General features: G+C 43.2%; 1 protein-coding gene across 3 annotated transcripts in view; it reads left to right on the top strand.

The window, feature by feature from the left end:
* The window catches only part of LOC127597673 (kelch-like protein 25), a 39,778-nt gene that overhangs the window by 14,859 nt on the left and 5,962 nt on the right, over window positions 1–18,957 (top strand). For all 3 annotated transcript variants that reach the window (XM_052060885.1, XM_052060886.1, XM_052060887.1), the window contains exons 5-10: window positions 4,316–4,405; window positions 10,656–10,819; window positions 10,912–11,059; window positions 17,923–18,119; window positions 18,488–18,593; window positions 18,687–18,830. In XM_052060885.1, the coding sequence (XP_051916845.1) occupies window positions 4,316–4,405; window positions 10,656–10,819; window positions 10,912–11,059; window positions 17,923–18,119; window positions 18,488–18,593; window positions 18,687–18,830 (849 nt within the window). The remainder of the gene's footprint in view (window positions 1–4,315; window positions 4,406–10,655; window positions 10,820–10,911; window positions 11,060–17,922; window positions 18,120–18,487; window positions 18,594–18,686; window positions 18,831–18,957) is intronic.

The following is an 18,957-nucleotide window of genomic DNA, read 5'->3' as shown; positions in this document are numbered from 1 at the left end:
CGAGGCCAAGGCCAAGGCCGAGGCCAAGGACTTGACTCCGAGGCCAAGGCCAAGGCCAAGGCCGAGGCCAAGGACTTGAGAAATTTTCCGAGGCCAAGGCAAAGGACCAAGGACTGATTTTGAAACTGAGGCCTAGCCGAGGACATTTATAAAACAATGCTATCATACCACTTGGCAGGTCTTCATGATTTGCAACACCCCTCCATCATAACCCTTTGCACTCCTAACGCTTGAATGAAGTGTTTTTTATTCAAAGAGTAGAACAGTCAGGGTATGTGTTATTTATACTGAGAAAAAATGAATAAAATCATATGGTATACATTTATGAATTAATGTTTTAGTGCAGTAGTTTCTTAATATGATGCAAATCAACACTCAACGGGCATGACGTGGCACAGAACACAAGTTGAGAAATGACTTTGCATAGAATTCAATCACTGACTGCAGAAAAAGCGGTAATCTCTCGGTGATAATTTTAGTTTACCGGCAGCGAGTCCCAGGGACTCGCTGTTCATAAAAGTATGATATCAGAAAAGTATTATGGATTGAGTGAGTCCCAAATTTCGAATTCTGAAAGGGTCTACTTATTCAATTGCATATGACAATAACACAAACAACAACATATACATACAATGATAAACAAATGCTGCAAAAATTTAAATAATTCAGTAGCAGGCCTGAGGATTTTGGAAATTCATGGGAACCGTTTTTCGTTTCCGTCGGATTACCAAATGGGAAACCAAGATAACAAATGTTGGGATCCGTAAACGTTCATCATGGGAACCCATTTTTCTATTTTGACTGATATTTATAATCAAGAATTCCGAAACTCAAAAGTATGTTTCAAGGGTCAATGTTTGAAAACGATTGTATTAACAATGAACATTACATCAGCAGCCATGTACTCCAGGTTTATTCCCAAAAATAAATCGATCAAAAACTGGTGTACTCATGTGGCATCATCAGAGTATTTTTTCCAATCTCACACTGCAAAGATTAATTGACTGGTAATCATTAATACAGGTAAGTATTGATGTGGCTTGGCATCCTCTTCCCAAAATGATGCATGTGTAATCTACGATCAATTTGACAAAAGAATTTAACACACATCGTCATGAGTTCTACCAACAGTTAACATTAGCATTATTACACCTTGTGAAGAGTGTTTTATTCATAAAGTTACCATTCTACAACCAGTAAATTATAGAATAACCAATACTGTTTCATAATATTTTCACAGCAATTAGCCTACAAATCTAATGACCAAATTGCCATCGTAATCGTGCCTCATGTCGTATTTCACTCTCGCGTTCTGTACATACGCCACAGGCGAGTTTAGTGATACGCCCTCTGGATGATTCATACGAAAAATCAGACAAGCATTCCCATTTCTTAAATATCGTAATTAGTAGACCTTGGTGAGTTTTTTTCGCCGCCATCTCAAACTTTCATCCGCGCGATTCCTCAGTTTGCGGACTAAAATAACCCGCATGCGCACATAACGTCATCTGTTGTGCCCCCCCACACCCCCACACCCCCAACACTCAAAACAAAACAAAACGAAAGTAAACGCACTCACACACCACACCACATCACAAACACACATACAGGCGCAGTGAAATCGCGCTGATCACACAGTCAACTCGTGTGCGGTGACTTTTATAAGGAAACTATTTTTCGGTACCGTGAAATGACGACACGCTACCGGTAACGATTGTTACTGTGAAATCCTCAGGCTTGCCGTAGTTTTTTGTTTGTTTGTTTTGACAGAGAAATCCCTTTGCGTCCCAAAAACGCACATTGTTTGGAACTGTGCGTCCCGTGAGAAAATTATGCGTCTAGGACACGGCCGCAGAGGTAACAAGATGGCTGAATCTTTAACCATTCTATGAGTACGACTATTATTACCACTACTACTAATACTACATTAATTAATACCTTCAACTTCACAATAATAATAATAATAAATCAACCATGATTTTAAACTATGTATTATCAATATTCATTATTCCAAACATGAGAAAGCATTCAGCAAACATAACTGGAATCAATCAAAAGGACTCCAAATCTCAACGGCCAAACCCAGAAGTGAACTGCCGACATTATTGCCTCCAGTTGTAACGCAAATTACTTGGTTCAAACAAACATTCTAGTGCGACCGCACAAACGTGACAACTGTGCAAAAATAACTAAATAAAAGACACCACTGTCGCAGAAAGGCTTTACACGCTATTTAAACAGCCGATCACGGACGCAACAAACCGTGATTGAAACTAACTGTGAAGCCGCTCTTTATCCGTTGCGCCAACTGTTATCTGTCAGTGGCAGCTCCGCCCCTTTTAAAGCGCCAGAGTTAATCTCTCAATATGGGTTTCCTTGGATGGAATTTATTCTATTCCTTCGTGATTTTGACGGTCCTTTATAAAAGGGGTTCGAGGCTCTAATCCCTCATTGTGTCCGAGGACCGGCAACCCGAGGCCAAGGCCAAGGACTAGGGACTTGACTCCAAGGTCGAGGACCAAGGACCGCCTCTCGGTCCTCAAGCCAGTCCTCGAGGCCAAGGACCGGCTCGAGGAACACATCTCTATCTATCTAGCTATCTATCTAGCTATAATAATAATATACTAGCTGGTTCGCCGCCCTCCGGGCGGCTCATCAGCTAGTTCCTGCGGAAGGCTGGTAAGGTGGGCCTTCGGCCCACAAAAGTGTTGTTGCTTGGTTCAACTTTTTGTTCATCTTCATTGCTTATCGCGAAAATAAAGAGATATTTAGCTCTACTAAATAACTAACAATTTCATTGCAATGCTTGTGGGTAGACAACATTTTTTCGCTAAGATGCCCGCGTGATCGTAGTGAGCCACTGCCTGAGCGGCGCAGTGGCGGCGCACAGCGGCGCGGTGAAGTAGGTACGTTTTGAAAAGGGACAGACGGAAGGAGAGACCGCGTGCGGCACGACGCGCAATATATATATACACACACACATACATACACAGTATAGATATATTTTCTGGATTTTTCAGAAAAGTCAACTCTCATCTCTGATGTAGATATAGATAAGGTGGCTGTGCTATTTACAATTGTTTTTCACATCATTTTATTTTTTATTCAGCAGCCTGACAGCAGTCAGTAGAAGGCACGGAGACGGCCAAAGACATACAGTACCTGTATTTGTTGAGACTGTGAAAACCAATAATAAAGTATGTGTTAAAAAATAAAAATAACACCACAGCTCTCCTTTTTTCAACAAATACAGGTGAGTCTTTGTCCGTCTCCGTGCCTTCTCTTATTCCGTTCAACTCGAGAGGCGTTCATGACTGCCTCCGAAAAACGTATTGGCATTTCCTTGATCATAGCGCCACGACTACTACGATCAGATGTGAGTAGTAGTTATTTATTTTTTTGTTGTGTATTCACAAATGATGAAATCACAATATCAATTCTGTAGGGGTGGCTGTAGAATGTATTTTGTGATATCCTCGCTTGCTTTTCAGTTTTGATGTATTATTTTCAATTGTCGTGTCATTGAAGTTATCATTAGTTTGTTTTTCGGAGGCGGTCTTGAATGCCTCTTGAGTCGAACGAAAGAAGGCACGTAGACAGACAAAGACGGACCTGTATTTGTTGAGACTGTTTTAAAACATGAACAACACAGCTCTCCTTTTTTCGGACCTGTAACAAAAACGTATTTCATAAAGCCGCGACACAGTTCACTGAACCAACAGTAAGTTATAACATTGGAAGCATGTCTCCAGGAAGGAGCCATGTTGGAGTCGATGGATTACCGTAATGACCATACAAAAGACGCATCGGATTTTGAGGTGCTTGGTGATCTTTTAAGGTATTACAGAGTGGTTGGAAGATAAAATGGCCCTATGACTATCATTTTGTAGTGGAGAAACCTCGTCTTCACACACGAGAGAAAACTGCAGGCCTGCTTGGGCCACCATTGACAGAAAGAACTACCGTTTTTTCCGCACTATAGGGCGCACCAAAAAGGCTTCAATTTCTTAAGGATCGGCAAGTTGCTTTCTATCTGACCATGGTATACAGTATTTATAATTAAGTTTATGGTGTTTTGAGTTGGGCTTTATTAAAGAGAGAATGCTACCAAATGCTCACCAGTTTGTATGACTTGTGTCTCATGCTACTGACTTTTTAAGAACATCGTCTATCTAATATACAACTATTTACTATGAGACAGTAAAAATGTTTATTTTTTGTTTGTCATTTTCTCAACTCTATGTGAAATTCTGCTTTATGTCTAAATGAACAGATATTGATAACTTGGTTTTAAGAAGTGTGATATGGTCTTTAGATACGAGAATCTGAGGACTTCTATAGTTTGACGAAAGAAAAGCTGCTAGAACTTGTGCTGAGTGATGAACTGGAGATAGAAGATGAACAGGTAAGGAATATTGCTTTTATTTTTGAATGTTACCATTTTTCTCATAATTTGAATGCTGTGGAACATGGATCTACACGCACCTTTACACTCGTAGCACTGACGCGACTAACTTTTTCAGTTGGTCGTACCAGCACAAAATGTGGTCGCATGACTATTTTTGCTTATGCGTAGCCGTCTCAATTTGGCATACAGTGATGTAAAGATTGAGTGAGACTGAAGTTATATTTGCAAACATATTTTAAAATAACTTTTTTTGCAAAAGCAGCAACTGACAAAACTGGTCAGTTATTTAAAACTTTCAAAGATGCCAAAAAAAAAAGGCAACGATACCATGGCAAAAAAAATAAAACCGTGAAAAGCATGATTGCTGTCAGTAAAACAACTTCTGAATGTGTTTGATTTATATTTCAATATTTATATAGTTTCATCAAATTACAATATAAAGATATGGCCAAGTATGTAGATCACACAAGGAATTTGTCTCCGGTAGAACATGCTGCACGAGTATCATCATAAACGAGGACATGACAAATAAGTAAGGAAGGACATTCCGTAATGCAAGTGTACCGTTGTGCGGTGGTACCACCCAATGACAACTGTGAGACAATGTGCAAAGTATCAATCAAATCAATCAAATAGAGCTAAAGTGATCACTGGTAGAATACAATGGTATAACAGTTGTACAGTTGGTACGGAAAATCATTTAACCATTTTAAAGTGACCAGGAGCAGTATTTGTAGTACAACAATTGAATTGAATTGAGTACAAATGTGATGTACGTAGGTGTAACATACAGTACAAATGAAATTTCTTCCCTCTCAACATAAAACAAGTGTGCAATTATGCAGATGTCCTTGAGCGCTTTAAGTGTCTGGTGCTGTGGAATATAGATCAGTGACAGTGGTTCAAGTGTGTACAGAGCTGGAGCTACAATAACTATAACGGGATGCTGTTCCCCAGGGGTGTGCAAAATTGCAAAGAGCCACTATACAGGTAGATTTAGGTTACTGTTTAGGGAGTTAATGGCTAGAGGGAAGAAGCTGTTAACGTGTCTGCAGGATTTGGTGCGCATGGTCGCGCCTGCCTGAGGGGAGTAGCTGGAAAAGGTGGTGGGCAGGGTGCGGGTGGTCCAGTAATAATAATAATAATAATAATACATTTCACTTACAAGCGCCTTTCCAATCACTCAAGGACACTTTAGAAAAAAAGAACAATAAAACCACAGATAAAATTCATCTCTCCTTTTATTATTTATAATTTTAACTGAATAGGCTATTTTAAATAGTTAACGCTGGCAACATTACCGTCGCGAAGAGCACGAGCTGACCTAGCGAGGCCGGCCAACACGCCGTGGTCGGCGTAAGAGCCCAAAAAGCAGGGAGGCAGGGAGGAGCAGGGTGGACTGACCAAGATGTATTTAACAGCATTGCAAACAGGAATAAACCGGAGAAACTCACTCAAATAAAGCCCAGAAACCCCAGGAAACAAAGTTGCAAACAAAACCTAAGACTGAAAACAAAACATGACACGTGCACAGAGACACACAATGATCCGACACTGACTGTTCGGGCAGGGAGACCTTTTAACTACACACTAATGAAACGATGACCAATAGGTGTGCCACTGCAGGGGGCGCCCTACAGTGTCACCTGTTGTCACAAACAGAACAACCCTAACAGTAGGATTTTCCGTGCCCTTGTCTTGGTTCTTGCGGTGTGCAAGTCCTCCAAAGTCGGTATGGCGGTGCCAATGATTTTTTTCCGCCGTCCAAACTGTCAGTTGCAGTCGGATTTTGTCCTTTTTTTGTGGCAGCCCCAAACCAAACCATTAACCGAAGAACACAGAATCGAGTTGGTGTTGACCTCCCACTTCATGTCCTGGGAGACTGTGATTCCCAAGAACTTGAAGGTCTCGACGGTTGACGCAGGGCAGTTGTATAGTATGAGGGGCAGCTGTGGTGAAGGATGTTTCCTGAAGTCTACGATCATCTCTACCGTCTTGAGCGTGTTCAGCTCCAGATTGTGTCGGCTGCACCAAAGCTCTGATCTACTTCCTGTCAGTACTCGGACTTGTCGCTGTCTTTGATGAGACCGATGACTGTGGTGTCGTCTGCGAACTTTGCTGGGTGTGTTGAGGTGCAATCGTTCATGTAGAGGGAGAAGAGCAGTGGAGAGAGGACGCATCCCTGTGGGGCACCAGTGCTTGTGGTGCGTGTTGATGATGTTATTCTTCCCAATCTCACCTGTTGTGTCCATCCCGTCAGGAAGCTGAGGATCCACTGGCAGATTGTCGGGTACACACCGAGCTGGAGAAGTGTGGGGGTGAGGAGTTCCGGGATGATGGTGTTGAACACAGAGTTGAAGTCCACAAGTAGGTCCCTGTGCTGTCGAGGTGCTCGAGGATGTAGTGCAGCCCTATGTTGACTGCATCCTCCACAGACCTGTTTGCCCGGAAGGCAAACTGAAGAAGGTCCAGCAGGGGTCCGGTGATGTTCTTTAGGTGGTTCAGCACAAGGACTTCATGACCACAGACGTAAGAGCACCAGGCCTATAGTCGTTCAGTTCCGATGTTGCTGGTTTATTGGGAACTGGGAGGATGGGAGACTGAAGCAGGATGGGACCTCACACAGCTCCAGGGATCTGTTGAAGATTTGTGTGAAGACCGGAGCCAGCGCAGACTTTCAGGCAGGAGGGGGACACTTTGTCGGGCCCCGCAGATTTCATGATCTTCTGCTGCTTGAAGAGCCATCTCACGTCCTGTTCGTGGATCTGTAGGGCAGAGAATGAGGGTGGGGGCGTGGATCGAGTAGTTTCTGGTAGAGGTGGGAAATGGGGGTGTCCTTTTCAAATCGGCAAAAAAACATGTTTAGTTCATCAGCCAGACCCTTATTGTTCACTGTTTGAGGGGATGGTGTCTTTTGTTTGTGATTGCTTTCAGGACATTCGACACAGATGCAGTCGTTAGCAGAGAACTGTTTTTTCAGCCTCTCTGCATAGCTTCTCTTTGTGATGTTAATTTTCTTTGTCAATTAATTCCGGGGGTGTTTGTACAGTGCCCGATCTCCACTTCTAAATGTGGCCTCTTTCTCTTTTCTAAGTTGCCTGAGTTTGGGAGTGAACCATGGATTGTTATTGTTGAAGGAGCAGAAGGACTTCGTTGGTGCACACATGTCCTCACAGAAACTGATATATGATGTGACGGTGTCTGTGTGCCCGTTGAAGTTTCCAAGATGCCCCAATCAGTGCAGTCTAAGCATTCTTGTCGAGCTAGTTTTGCTTCATCGGTCCATTTCTTCACAGTCTTAACAATCGGTTTTACACATTTGAGTTTCTGTCTGTGTGTAGGAATTAAGTGTGTTGAATTGTGGTCAGAAAGGCCCAGTGCTGCGCGGGCGATCGATCGGTATGAACCTTTGAGTGTTGTATAGCAGTGATCTAGAGTGCTACCTTCTCTGGTGAAACGGTCAATGTGCTGCTTTTATCTGGGAAGTTCACGGTGAAGATGTGCTCTATTAAAATCGCTCAAAATGATAAGGGCTGACTCTGGATAGTTCGAGTTTGTTTACTTGTTCAGCTCGCGTTTGTTTTGCTGTGTTAGCGTTAGCTTGTGGCGCAATGTAAACACCGACTAGTAAAAAGGTGAACTCACGTGTCGAGTAGAATGGCTTGCAGTTTAGAGACAGCGACTCCAACTAAGGGCTGGAGTGTGTGTCGAGCTTCGTGACATCAGTGTACCATTTTTCGTTGATATAGAAGCATATTCCACCACCTTTCGATTTCCCTGATAGCTCCATGTCGCAATCAGCTCAGAGTCAGCGGAAGCCGGCTAGATGTAGCGCGGAGTCCTGGTGGCGGTCACTGAGCCAGGTTTCAATGAAGCAAAGTGCAGCAGAACCTGCAAAGGTTTTGTTGGATTTTGTGAGAAGTTCGTCCATCTTGTTTGGCAGAGATCGTAGATTAGCAAGTTGGATCGATCGGTGCGGGGTTCGAAATCCACGCTGCCGTAACTTGACTAGCACGCCGGCTCGCTTCCCCCTTCTCCAACGGCGTTTCCATGCTCCGTACCGCGCAGCCGCTCCGCTCGCTATTGACACCAAAAAATCTTCTGCGTTTTCGTGTGATGGTGAAAAAAATCAGAGAGTAGACTCCCAAACGCTAAGCAATTCTTCCCTCATGTAAGTAAGCTGCGTAGGGTCACCAAAAACTAACAAAAATTAAATAAACAGGAATAATACTAGGGAGCGCGTAACCGAGGCTGCCATGGTTGTCAGCGTCATCCTTTGGACTGAGATGTCTGATGTTTTTCCCGGGATCAGTCGCAACCACTTTGGGCGGGTTTGTTTGGGGGTCACTGCCCCGAGTGCTCCGACCACCACAGGCACGACTGTCACCCTTCCCTTCCAGACTCTCTCCCGCTCCTCTCTGAGCCCTCTGTATTTCTCCAGTTTCTCGTGTTCCTTTTTTCTGATGTTTCCATCACTTGGGATCACTACATCCACTACAATGGCTTTTCTCTGCCCTTTGTCTATGATCACGATATCCGGTTTGTCAGTCTGTATCTGTAAGTCCCACAGGATCTTCACTAGGTCATTTTCCATCACCTTTGGAGGCGTTTCCCATTTTGACCTTGGGGTTTCGAGTCCATACTCCGCACAGATGTTTCGGTAGACGATGTCAGCCACCTGGTTATGGCTTTCCATGTCCGCTTTCCCTGCCAGCATCATACACCCTGCAGTTATGTGTTGGATCATCTCAGGTGCCTCTTTGCACAACCTCCACCCTGGGTCTTGTCTGGTGTGGTATATCTGGTCATCAATGGCTCTGGTACTCAGGATGCCCTTCATGATGGATCCTAGCCATTCTAACACGGGCAGGGGTTTGGAATTTAGGGCTGTGTCCAAATTCACTGGCTGCGTCCTCAGAAGGCCACATTTCGCGGCACCTTTCTCGGCGCCATGGCGTCACATTTGGCGAGACCCAGCCACACGTGGTTTCCAAAATTTAGAAAAACAAATTGCAGACTGGACCCTTCAAGGCCTTCAAAGGCTCCTTTTCATGTGGCCTCCGGGGACCACATAAATTGTGGTGAATCTGTACAGGTTTAATGTGAATTTGGATGCCAGGTGCAGTCTAGTTGCACTGGAAGTGACGTCATGCGGCCAAAAAAGTGGCCTTCGGAAAACGCAGCGCATGAATTTGGACAGAGCCAGCGTCTATCATACCCATTCGGATGTTTGTGGCATGACTGGAATTTGAAACCGTGGTCGTCTGTGTGAAAGATAGCAATGCACCACATTGCTCAGCTACGAAGTGAAGTGTTTTTAATCTACCATCGCTGGTTAGAATGTAGTTAACCCGGCATCTCTCGTTCAAATGTCCTGCATGGTGTTTGTAGATTAGCTCTCATGTTACAGTGTAGAACAGTTGGAAAAGGAAACTGATTTGTTTTGAACTGCAAAAGTGCTAAAGCATCACTTGAGACACATCTGTTGTCAACACATCGCAAGCAGAAATACAGTGTGAGTGTGATGTGAATTTTTTTGGCAAGATGTTTAAGAATAAAAATTAATTAATTAATCACAAGTCAAGCTCCTGTAATTCACGTTTTTGGTTCCAGCGGATCATGGGCTCACCCAAGATCACAGAGGTGTGCTCTTAATGGGTATGCCATCACAGTAATGTCATTTTTGTGGTGGGGCGGAGTGCAGCAGGCGAGCGTGACAGTGGTTGCTGGATGTTGAATTACATTTCTTTTATTTTGGATCTTTTATTGTACTCAATTTTTTTGTTTGTTAAATAAGTCCTCGCATTCACTGGAGGCCATGAGAGCAACCTAAACGGCTGTTAGAGCATCGCAAAGAGAGAGAGAGAACTTCAGCTTGCCAGTTGTCATATGAATTATGAATATGAAAATAGTTTACTCTCATCAACCTTGGAAAACCTTTTGTTTTATCTGTAGATTCATGCTTATCGCTGTCAAACAGTTTAGCAAAAAATAAAAAATAACCAGTAGCAACTTGTAGGTCACGAACCTAATAGTTACTCAAAGATGCAGTGTAACATGTCATCTCAATATGCCATTTTGTTAGTGACACAATTGGAAGACCTGCTCGGAATAATTTCCGATCTCCTTTTTTGTAAAATCATAGCGTTGAGCCGTTTGCATCGCTGTATTTGCTTGTGTTAGACCAGGAAAATGTAGTTATTAGTTAGTTCTTACTTTTTGTTCGTTTTGTTTCCTTCAATTGTAGGTCGTGTTTAACTCTGTGATGCGATGGGTTCGAAATGACTTGGATAATCGTCGTCACCATTTACCAGAGCTGCTTGGGGGGATAAGGTTGGCTCTTCTCCCCTCTGAATGTCTCCTGGAGGCTGTTGCATGCGAAGAACTTGTAATGGCGGACAAGAGGAGCAGGTATCTGATGTTAATGTATTTGTTCAACCCTCTATTCATTTTGGTTAATGAGAATCATTCATCCTGCAATTCCGATGTTTCTGTGTTTTCAGGATAATTGTAGAAGAGGCAATGCAATGTAAAAAAAGAATTCTTCAAAATGATGGAATTGTGACCGGTCCCTGTGCTCGACCGCGAAAGGCAGGGCACACCCTGCTGATATTGGGAGGCCAAACGTTTATGTGTGACAAGATATATCAGGTAAAACGGGAAGTGCACACCCTGTCATGGTGAAGTACCGTATTTTCACGACTATAAGGCGCCATTAAAAGTCTTAAATTTTCTCCAAAATGGACAGGACGCCTTATGGTGCGGAGCGTCCTTTATATGCGCTGAGTTCCAAAATCTGACTGACAGCCGACACGCTGTTTATATAGAGAAAAGGCGGAAGTGACTGTGGCCAGGCATGCGGAAAAGAAGTCGGCCAATCAGGGAAGGGTGGGCGTGTATATATACATATATGGAGAGGGAGAGAGAGAGCGAGGGGGAGAGAGAGGACAGGCAAGCTAGTCCGCCAATGGTGAAGGGTGGGCGTGTAAGTGGACGCCTCAAGCCAGTACAGTACCAACACTTGTATAGAGTGTGGCAATGTGCATTGTTGCAAAACAACTCCGGTTTTGGTTTCTAAGAACCCCTGAAAATAAATTCGACAAAAAGACACGCCTACGAAGCTCAGTTCAAACTTAAAGCCACCGGTTATGCTTTTGGCATGCGTGCCCATCTCACAGCAGCGGTGAAAAAAACAAGTCAAGCAAATGAACTCTGAACTTGCCGTTATTCCTGGAGGGTTGACTAAAGAACTCCAACCGCTGGACATTGGCATCAACCGGGCGTTCACAGTAAAGTTGCAAACGGCATGGGAACAATGGATGATCGGTGGCAAACACAACTTTACAAAGAGTGAGAGGCAGCACTTGGCGAGTTACGCCACAATACGCAACAACGAGAGGGAACGCGGCGTTTTTGATGGATTACGGTACTTGCACAATTGTTCAATTCTTTCTACACACACACGCGCTGCCACCATGTTTCGCTCTGTTCTTTACTTTCAAATGTGGGAAAGCTTCACACGAGAGAAATGTTGACTTTGCTGTTGCTACTCCTTCTTTCCGCTCGGCAATGTGTAGCAACTCACAGGAGCATGTGATGCATTCAATGACAACTGAGATGTGCAGTCCTCTGCTTCTGATACAGAGGATGAGGACTTTGATGGATTTCTGGGTGATGATTGATCGATAAACGTGAGAACATTGTACGATGGCTCAATACACCCGAACTCAGTTCTGCTTTCGTTGCCTTTTTAAAAACGTGTTTTTATCTTATCTATATGTCTTGGCATGCTACCGTATGCTGAAAGCTAACGTGTTAGAGTGCGCGCATGCATGCCGTATGTTTAAGCTGGCATATGTTTTACCACTGTAAAACTGCGGCCATTATTACGATGCGTCCTGTGTATGTGTAAAATACAGAAATGTCACCCATTAATGAGACTGCGGCCATTAGTACGATGCGTCGAATAGTCGTGAAAATACGGTACTTGTGTATAACACAATACATAACTTTCGCTTTTACTGAATGCTAAACTTGAACTTAAGAAAAAATGATCCAATAAAGTGGTGCCTTGAGATAGAAGATGAATTGAATCCGTGACCAGGCTTGGACCTGAAAACACTCACATCTCAAATTGCTTTGTTCCATTAAAATGATTGGAAATGCCATTAATCCATTCACCCCCTGCTCAAAAAAAGTCAATGTTGTTTGGGTTCTTTAATAAAGAAAAATAGCCCCTTATATTACTTAATGGAAACATTGAGTAATTAGAATGAAATTATTAAACAGCTTGTGCATCAAGATTAACACTGCAATACATTTCATTGTGAGACTCCTTCAGGTGTGCACCCCTTGGCCACCTGTCGCCTTCTAATATAGTCATGCAGACACATACGAAAAATAATATTCAGATTAATTATTCTACTATTCGAAGTGTCTCACTGAGCTGCTGTAATATTAGTCATTTTTCATTGTGGACTAAATAAAATGTATACCTTTGATTATTGGTATGTTATTTGTGTACAGGCGTCCCGGTAGTCCAGTGGTTAGCACGTCGGCTTCACAGTGCAGAGGTACCGGGTTCGATTCCAGCTCCGGCCTCCCTGTGTGGAGTTTGCATGTTCTCCTTGGGCCTGCGTGGGTTTTCTCCGGGTGCTCCAGTTTCCTCCCACATTCCAAAAACATGCGTGGCAGGCTGATTGAACACTCTAAATTGTCCCTAGGTGTGAGTGTGAATGGTTGTTCGTTTCTGTGTGCCCTGCGATTGGCTGGCAACCGATTCAGGGTGTCCCCCGCCTACTGCCCGAAGACAGCTGGGATAGGCTCCAGCACCCCCCGCGACCCTAGTGAGGATCAAGCGGCTCGGAAGATGAATGAATATTTGTGTACATGTGTTGCACCACCGCTTTTGTTCAAATATTTGTTGCGAAACGCTCTGTGCACCGTTGACGTGAAATGTCGTCAACAAAAATCCTAACAAAGAGTGCTATTAACATCAAAGACATCAACTATGTTTTTTTAGGGCAATAGCAGTCAAATGGTTTTGGAAAACTAGGTTGATCATTAAGCGGGTAACGTTTAAAAACAAAAACAAAACACGAGCTATGGCTAGTAAAAGGATGCATTGGATCTCTTTTGGAGGAGCTCACCATGTGTCAAAATAGTGTGCTCATTCTGAAACGGGGCGGATGCTAGAAAATGCAACCGTGAGAAGCAGTTTGTGAAGTGTTTTCACTGTAGATCTCCCTTGAAGAGTGTCACAAAAGAGAGAAAAGATGACGGACATTACTCAAATGTATAAGTACAAAAGATGAAAAAATTTACGTACGGTCAGTGTACACATACGCACACACACACTTTTTTTTCCATCCATCTATCAATTTTCCGATCCACTTTATCCGCACAAGGGTGGCGGGGCGTGCTGACAACTGTCTTTGGTAAACACCACCAAGGGTGCATGATTCTCAAAAATGCCACTGTTGACCTTAAAACGTGCAGTCATACTAAGTTAACGAAGCCAATTGTAAATTATTCACACGTGACCCTGAAACATGCTGATTAAAGCTGGAAGATTTTGCTCTTGTGACGAACGAAATTAGAAATCCAGCCCGTGTATGCACAAATAAGACATGTCTTAAAATCTGACGGGTTTTTTTATGACTCAAACCAACAAGAATTTGTATGTTCGACGATAGCTTCAACTCTAGTCATTAAATTTCATAATGACCGAAGGCACAACACAATCCATGGATAGCAAAGTTGTAACTGAATTTACAAAATTTCATGAGAGAAGACCATCATTTCTCCAACATCAGGAGCCGTGATGGCTCTTCTCATGTTTCAAGAGAAATGTGCATCTTATTAACGTAATCTAAAAAACATTGGAACATAATCGGAACATTCTGGCAATTAGCAGCATAACAGAAGCATTTATAAAACAAATAAGATAATTGAAACACACAGACGGTACATTTACAATTTACAAATCATCCAAATCAAGGCCTTCACTGTATCCTTACACATTCTACCTCGTCCCAGAAAGTTAACAAAGTCCCACACACATCCACTGACGACCACTCAACACAAACAAAAAATAGTGTTTACGACTTACAACCATCGAAGCATCTCGTGACCTTCCAGCCCTTTTCAACCTAAACACGCGGTGACCTCCTCATTCGTAGCATCACTGTGTCAAACCTCACCTGCCTGTGCCTTTCTTTATTCTCAAAATACTCAACTTCCATCATCACCTTACGTCTCACCATCAATATTTTCACTTGCCTTTCACCCACTATAAGTATCCAAAACTCTCTGTGTCACCACACCCATACTCAACCATTTTATTTCTTTGCCTGATTTACACATACTTCATGTAGCGCCGGTTGAAATAATGAAGCTGAAGTGGCGTTAGGAATTATAATAAAAACAGTTACAATTACAAGTAATTATAATAGATGCCATACAAACCTTCTACACTGCAAAAGCCAGAAAACAAAACAAACAAGACTCCATGAGTCGCGCCAAGAGTCACGCTTATCTACACATCCACACTCAAAGACTAATCCAACACATATTCGCAGACACAACCCTACAGACAAACCAAAATATTCACCTTGGTACGGCTCACAACCAAGATAAGCTCATCCAAACTTTTAATTTTGTCATCCGCGAGAAGACTTCACCCCATCCAAATATCGATACAGTATACACCATCAATTTACTGTCAAACAAGCCGCTATCACTTTCCGTGTTCCTTCAAAAGGAAACTTCCTTCCATCACGAAGTCAACAAGGAAAGTTGCTTTCTCTTGCTGAGAAGCAGGAATGTCTTGTCATGCACTTACAAATTTACTCTTGGGACAGTCACGGGAAATGTGGCCTTCTGCCCCACAACACCAACAAATAAGAATTGTTACTTATTAAGAAGTAATGGTGGAAAAGGAGATGTCGAAGTTGGAATGGGATGAATACAATCATGGTGTAACAGGATTTGTGGATGTCATCCCAAGCTCACTTTCTCTCTCCACTTTCTGTTTTACTCCTGTCTGTAAACCTACCGGTCCCACCTCATCATCCTCTCTCCGTTTCCCTCGCTCCTGTCATGGTTAAATTCCATCTCACTGACACACTTCCTTCTTTCAACTTTCTCTATTCCCTCTTCCTCATTCACGTTCTGCTTCTTTTCAGCCAAGAACATCCAGAACTCAATGTCTTCGAACCCATCCATATCATTTTTGCACATAGTTCTAATATTATCCTGCAGGTGCAGTCATGTTTGTGTGTTCAGCCGGCCAGCAAAATTTTCCTTTTTATATCCACAATTTTAGATGTTTTATCTTAGAAGGACATTGGGTCTCTACGAATTTCCAGTCCGTACACGTTAACTTCATTTTAGGATCCATTTTATACATTTGGTGTCCCCCATTTCGCAAATTTGAGAGTCAGCGGTTTACCTAGGGTAACTAGGCTGACTTTTCCCTTGAACAGGGTGGCAATTTCTCCGACTGAGGTAATTTCCAACCTTCTACCACCAAGGTGGCGGGAAATTCTTGCATCTGCTTCCTCAGACAGTTGCCACAACAAATGTCCTGTTCAGATGAGGTAGCGAACCTCCACTCACAGTTCCACAGTCATTCATTTATGCGCATTTAATTTGCTTTTATCCGACTACCTTCACCAGAGGTAACGCACTATATACACATTATTTATACCCGGAGTTTAATACACATTATTTACACACGGAGTTTAAGCACGTGCAGGACACCGTCGCCCTCACCAGTTTATGAGACTTGCTGGTCTGTATGCCTGATAGGGACTAGTATGGCTCCTTTTTTGCCGGCGCGCAAACACTCAATCAACGTTGAAAGAGTCCCTTCTCAACAAACCCGTCTCGGGCTCAAATAGGTTCTCGAACCAGGTGTAGTCTAGGTATTCGCGTGTCGCAAACTGCAACACCTGTCCTGATCCTGAGAGGGTTTCAATTAAAAACAGGTTTAAAGACCACCCCGACCTCCGTCTTTACAAACCCGACGCGCAAACACTCACCTAGAGTGTTGATGCGGAGTTTAAGTACGTACAGGACACCGCCGCCCTACTTACCACCAAGAGTAGTCCTCTCTCCTCTGGATTCGCTTCAACCCTCAGCCCCCTGACGAGGAGCCGAAACCCAGTCCCAGAAAGGGTGTCTTTGCCGTGGCCACGGTATTCCTGGCCGTCGACTCAGCGTCTGGAGGCGTCAGGTATGTTGCGATCCCAGACGAGCCCCCAAAAATGTCAGGTTGCTCCAATTTGACACTCAGGAATAACCAAAAGGAGGAGACGGGAGACTCGATTCTGGTACCAGGAGGGAACGAGGAGAAGCGTTCGGTTTCAGTTCTCGGCACGTAACCCCAACGATCTCCCCCTTCACCTCCTCATTTATTGGGAAAGCTACTACATAGGTGTGTCCAACCTAAAGGGTGGGGGCTGTTGAACACACACTGAACTTGTTTGACTATGTGTGTGTATTCATTCATTCATTCATTAATCTTCCTAACCGCTTGATCCTCACTAGGGTCGCGGGGGGTGCTGGAGCCTATCCCAGCTGTCTCCGGGCAGTAGGCGGGGGACACCCTGAATCGGTTGCCAGCCAATCGCAGGGCACACAGAGACGAACAACCATTTGCACTCACACTCCCACCTAGGGACAATTTAGAGTGTTCAATCAGCCACGCATATTTTTGGAATGTGGGAGGAAACCGGAGCACCCGGAGAAAACCCACGCAGGCCCGGGGAGAACATGCAAACTCCACACAGGGAGGCCGGAGCTGGAATCGAACCCGGTACCTCTGCACTGTGAAGCCGACGTGCTAACCACTGGACTACCGGGCCGCCCTGTGTGTGTATGTGAGTGCAATTTACGTACATGTGTGCAAATGTCACATAAACATCACGTTGCAGCTGGTGTTGATGTCTCCATTCACTGTTCACCCTTGCTCACTGTTTAGTCTTAAGTTATCTCTTCCCAACCACGTCCTCGGAAAGGTGGTTGCTAGCCTAACCTTTCACACAGTACAGCAAGCAAAAGTGAGCATATAATGAACAATATATAATGATTATAGATGTGACTAAATAATAAAGGATATATCTTTATTGAAAGCATAAGCGTTCTTCATTGCAGGCAAAGCCAACTAATGATTGCAAGCATAAGCGTTCTTCTTGCAAGCAAAATCAAACTATCATGACCGGCAGAAGCATTCTTCTTTGCGAGCATAAATTGACGACGCGAGAATCAATCGAATAATACGCGAATGTATGATTACTAAAAAATAATGCATCCAAAAGTCCAAAATAATTTGGATTAAAATTTAATTTGAAATTGTAAGGGAAAACATTTCTTGAGTTAGAAGCAGGAGTTTCATCCTCATTTGGTGCCAGAAAATCACTCGACACCATAACACCACCCTGAGTGTGTGTGTTACCGTCTCTTTTTGTTGTTGTTTATTCTCACTGTCTTTCTAATTAATACCTATTAAGGTTGATCACAAAGCCAAGGAAATCATACCAAAGGCAGAACTTCCTAGCCCAAGAAAAGAATTCAGTGCGTGTGCCATTGGTTGTAAGGTTTACGTGACTGGAGGAAGAGGGTCAGAAAATGGAGTGTCAAAAGATGTCTGGATCTATGATACAGTTCATGAAGAATGGTCCAAAGGAGCGCCTATGCTTATAGCAAGGTATGTTATAATACATTTATTTAATGTGTGAAAATTTGCTTCATTCAAAAAGTCATTTGTATATACACATACAGGTAAATCAGGATGGAAGTGGATTGGATTGTATAATGAGTACATATGTTCATGTAATTGTTTGTTTGTTTATTGAACATAAAACATACAGTCATAATTTGACAAAAAATAAGGTCGATAGAATAGTAAAAAGAAAGAAATCAGTCTTCATTCAACACAGTTATGTTCAAGGGAGTAGGAAGATTGGCTTCAGAAGCCAAATTCTCAGATCTTACACACAGTTGATCATCAAAGGCACAATACACACACCTCACTAAGGTTGTTGTTGTTGTTTTTTGTCATTTGCACAAACTCAGATTTGGTCATGGTTCAGCTGAATTGGAGAACAGCCTGTATGTGGTTGGAGGTCATACAGCCATTACCTCGGTTTATCCGGCCTCTCCATCCGTCTCTTTGAAACAGGTAAGAGAAAGTCTTGTTTGACCATGATACATTTTTAATCTTGCCCCCCAAAAAATTTGGTAGTGAGTGATATTGTCTTAAATATTTTTATAGGTTGAGCGGTATGACCCTGTCAGTAACAAGTGGACGATGATGGCTCCCTTAAGAAATGGTGTCAGTAATGCAGCAGTGGTCAGTGCCAAATTAAAACTGTTCGTTTTTGGGGGCACCAGCATACACAGAGAGAAAGCCTCGAAGGTTGGTCCTGCTTGATATTGCTGTTGTCATTTTGTTTCAGTGTCTGCCTAAACTCAGCCTGGCAGAGAGGACAACAGTGGATCACTTTGCTGTAATTTTTTTGTTTTGTTGTTTTTTTGGGGCAGGG

This window comes from Hippocampus zosterae, chromosome 3 (genome assembly GCF_025434085.1).
Source record: "Hippocampus zosterae strain Florida chromosome 3, ASM2543408v3, whole genome shotgun sequence".
Classification (NCBI taxonomy): domain Eukaryota; kingdom Metazoa; phylum Chordata; class Actinopteri; order Syngnathiformes; family Syngnathidae; genus Hippocampus; species Hippocampus zosterae.
The sequence above is the reverse complement of the archived record's forward strand: the minus strand, read 5'-3'. Positions and strand labels throughout refer to the sequence as shown.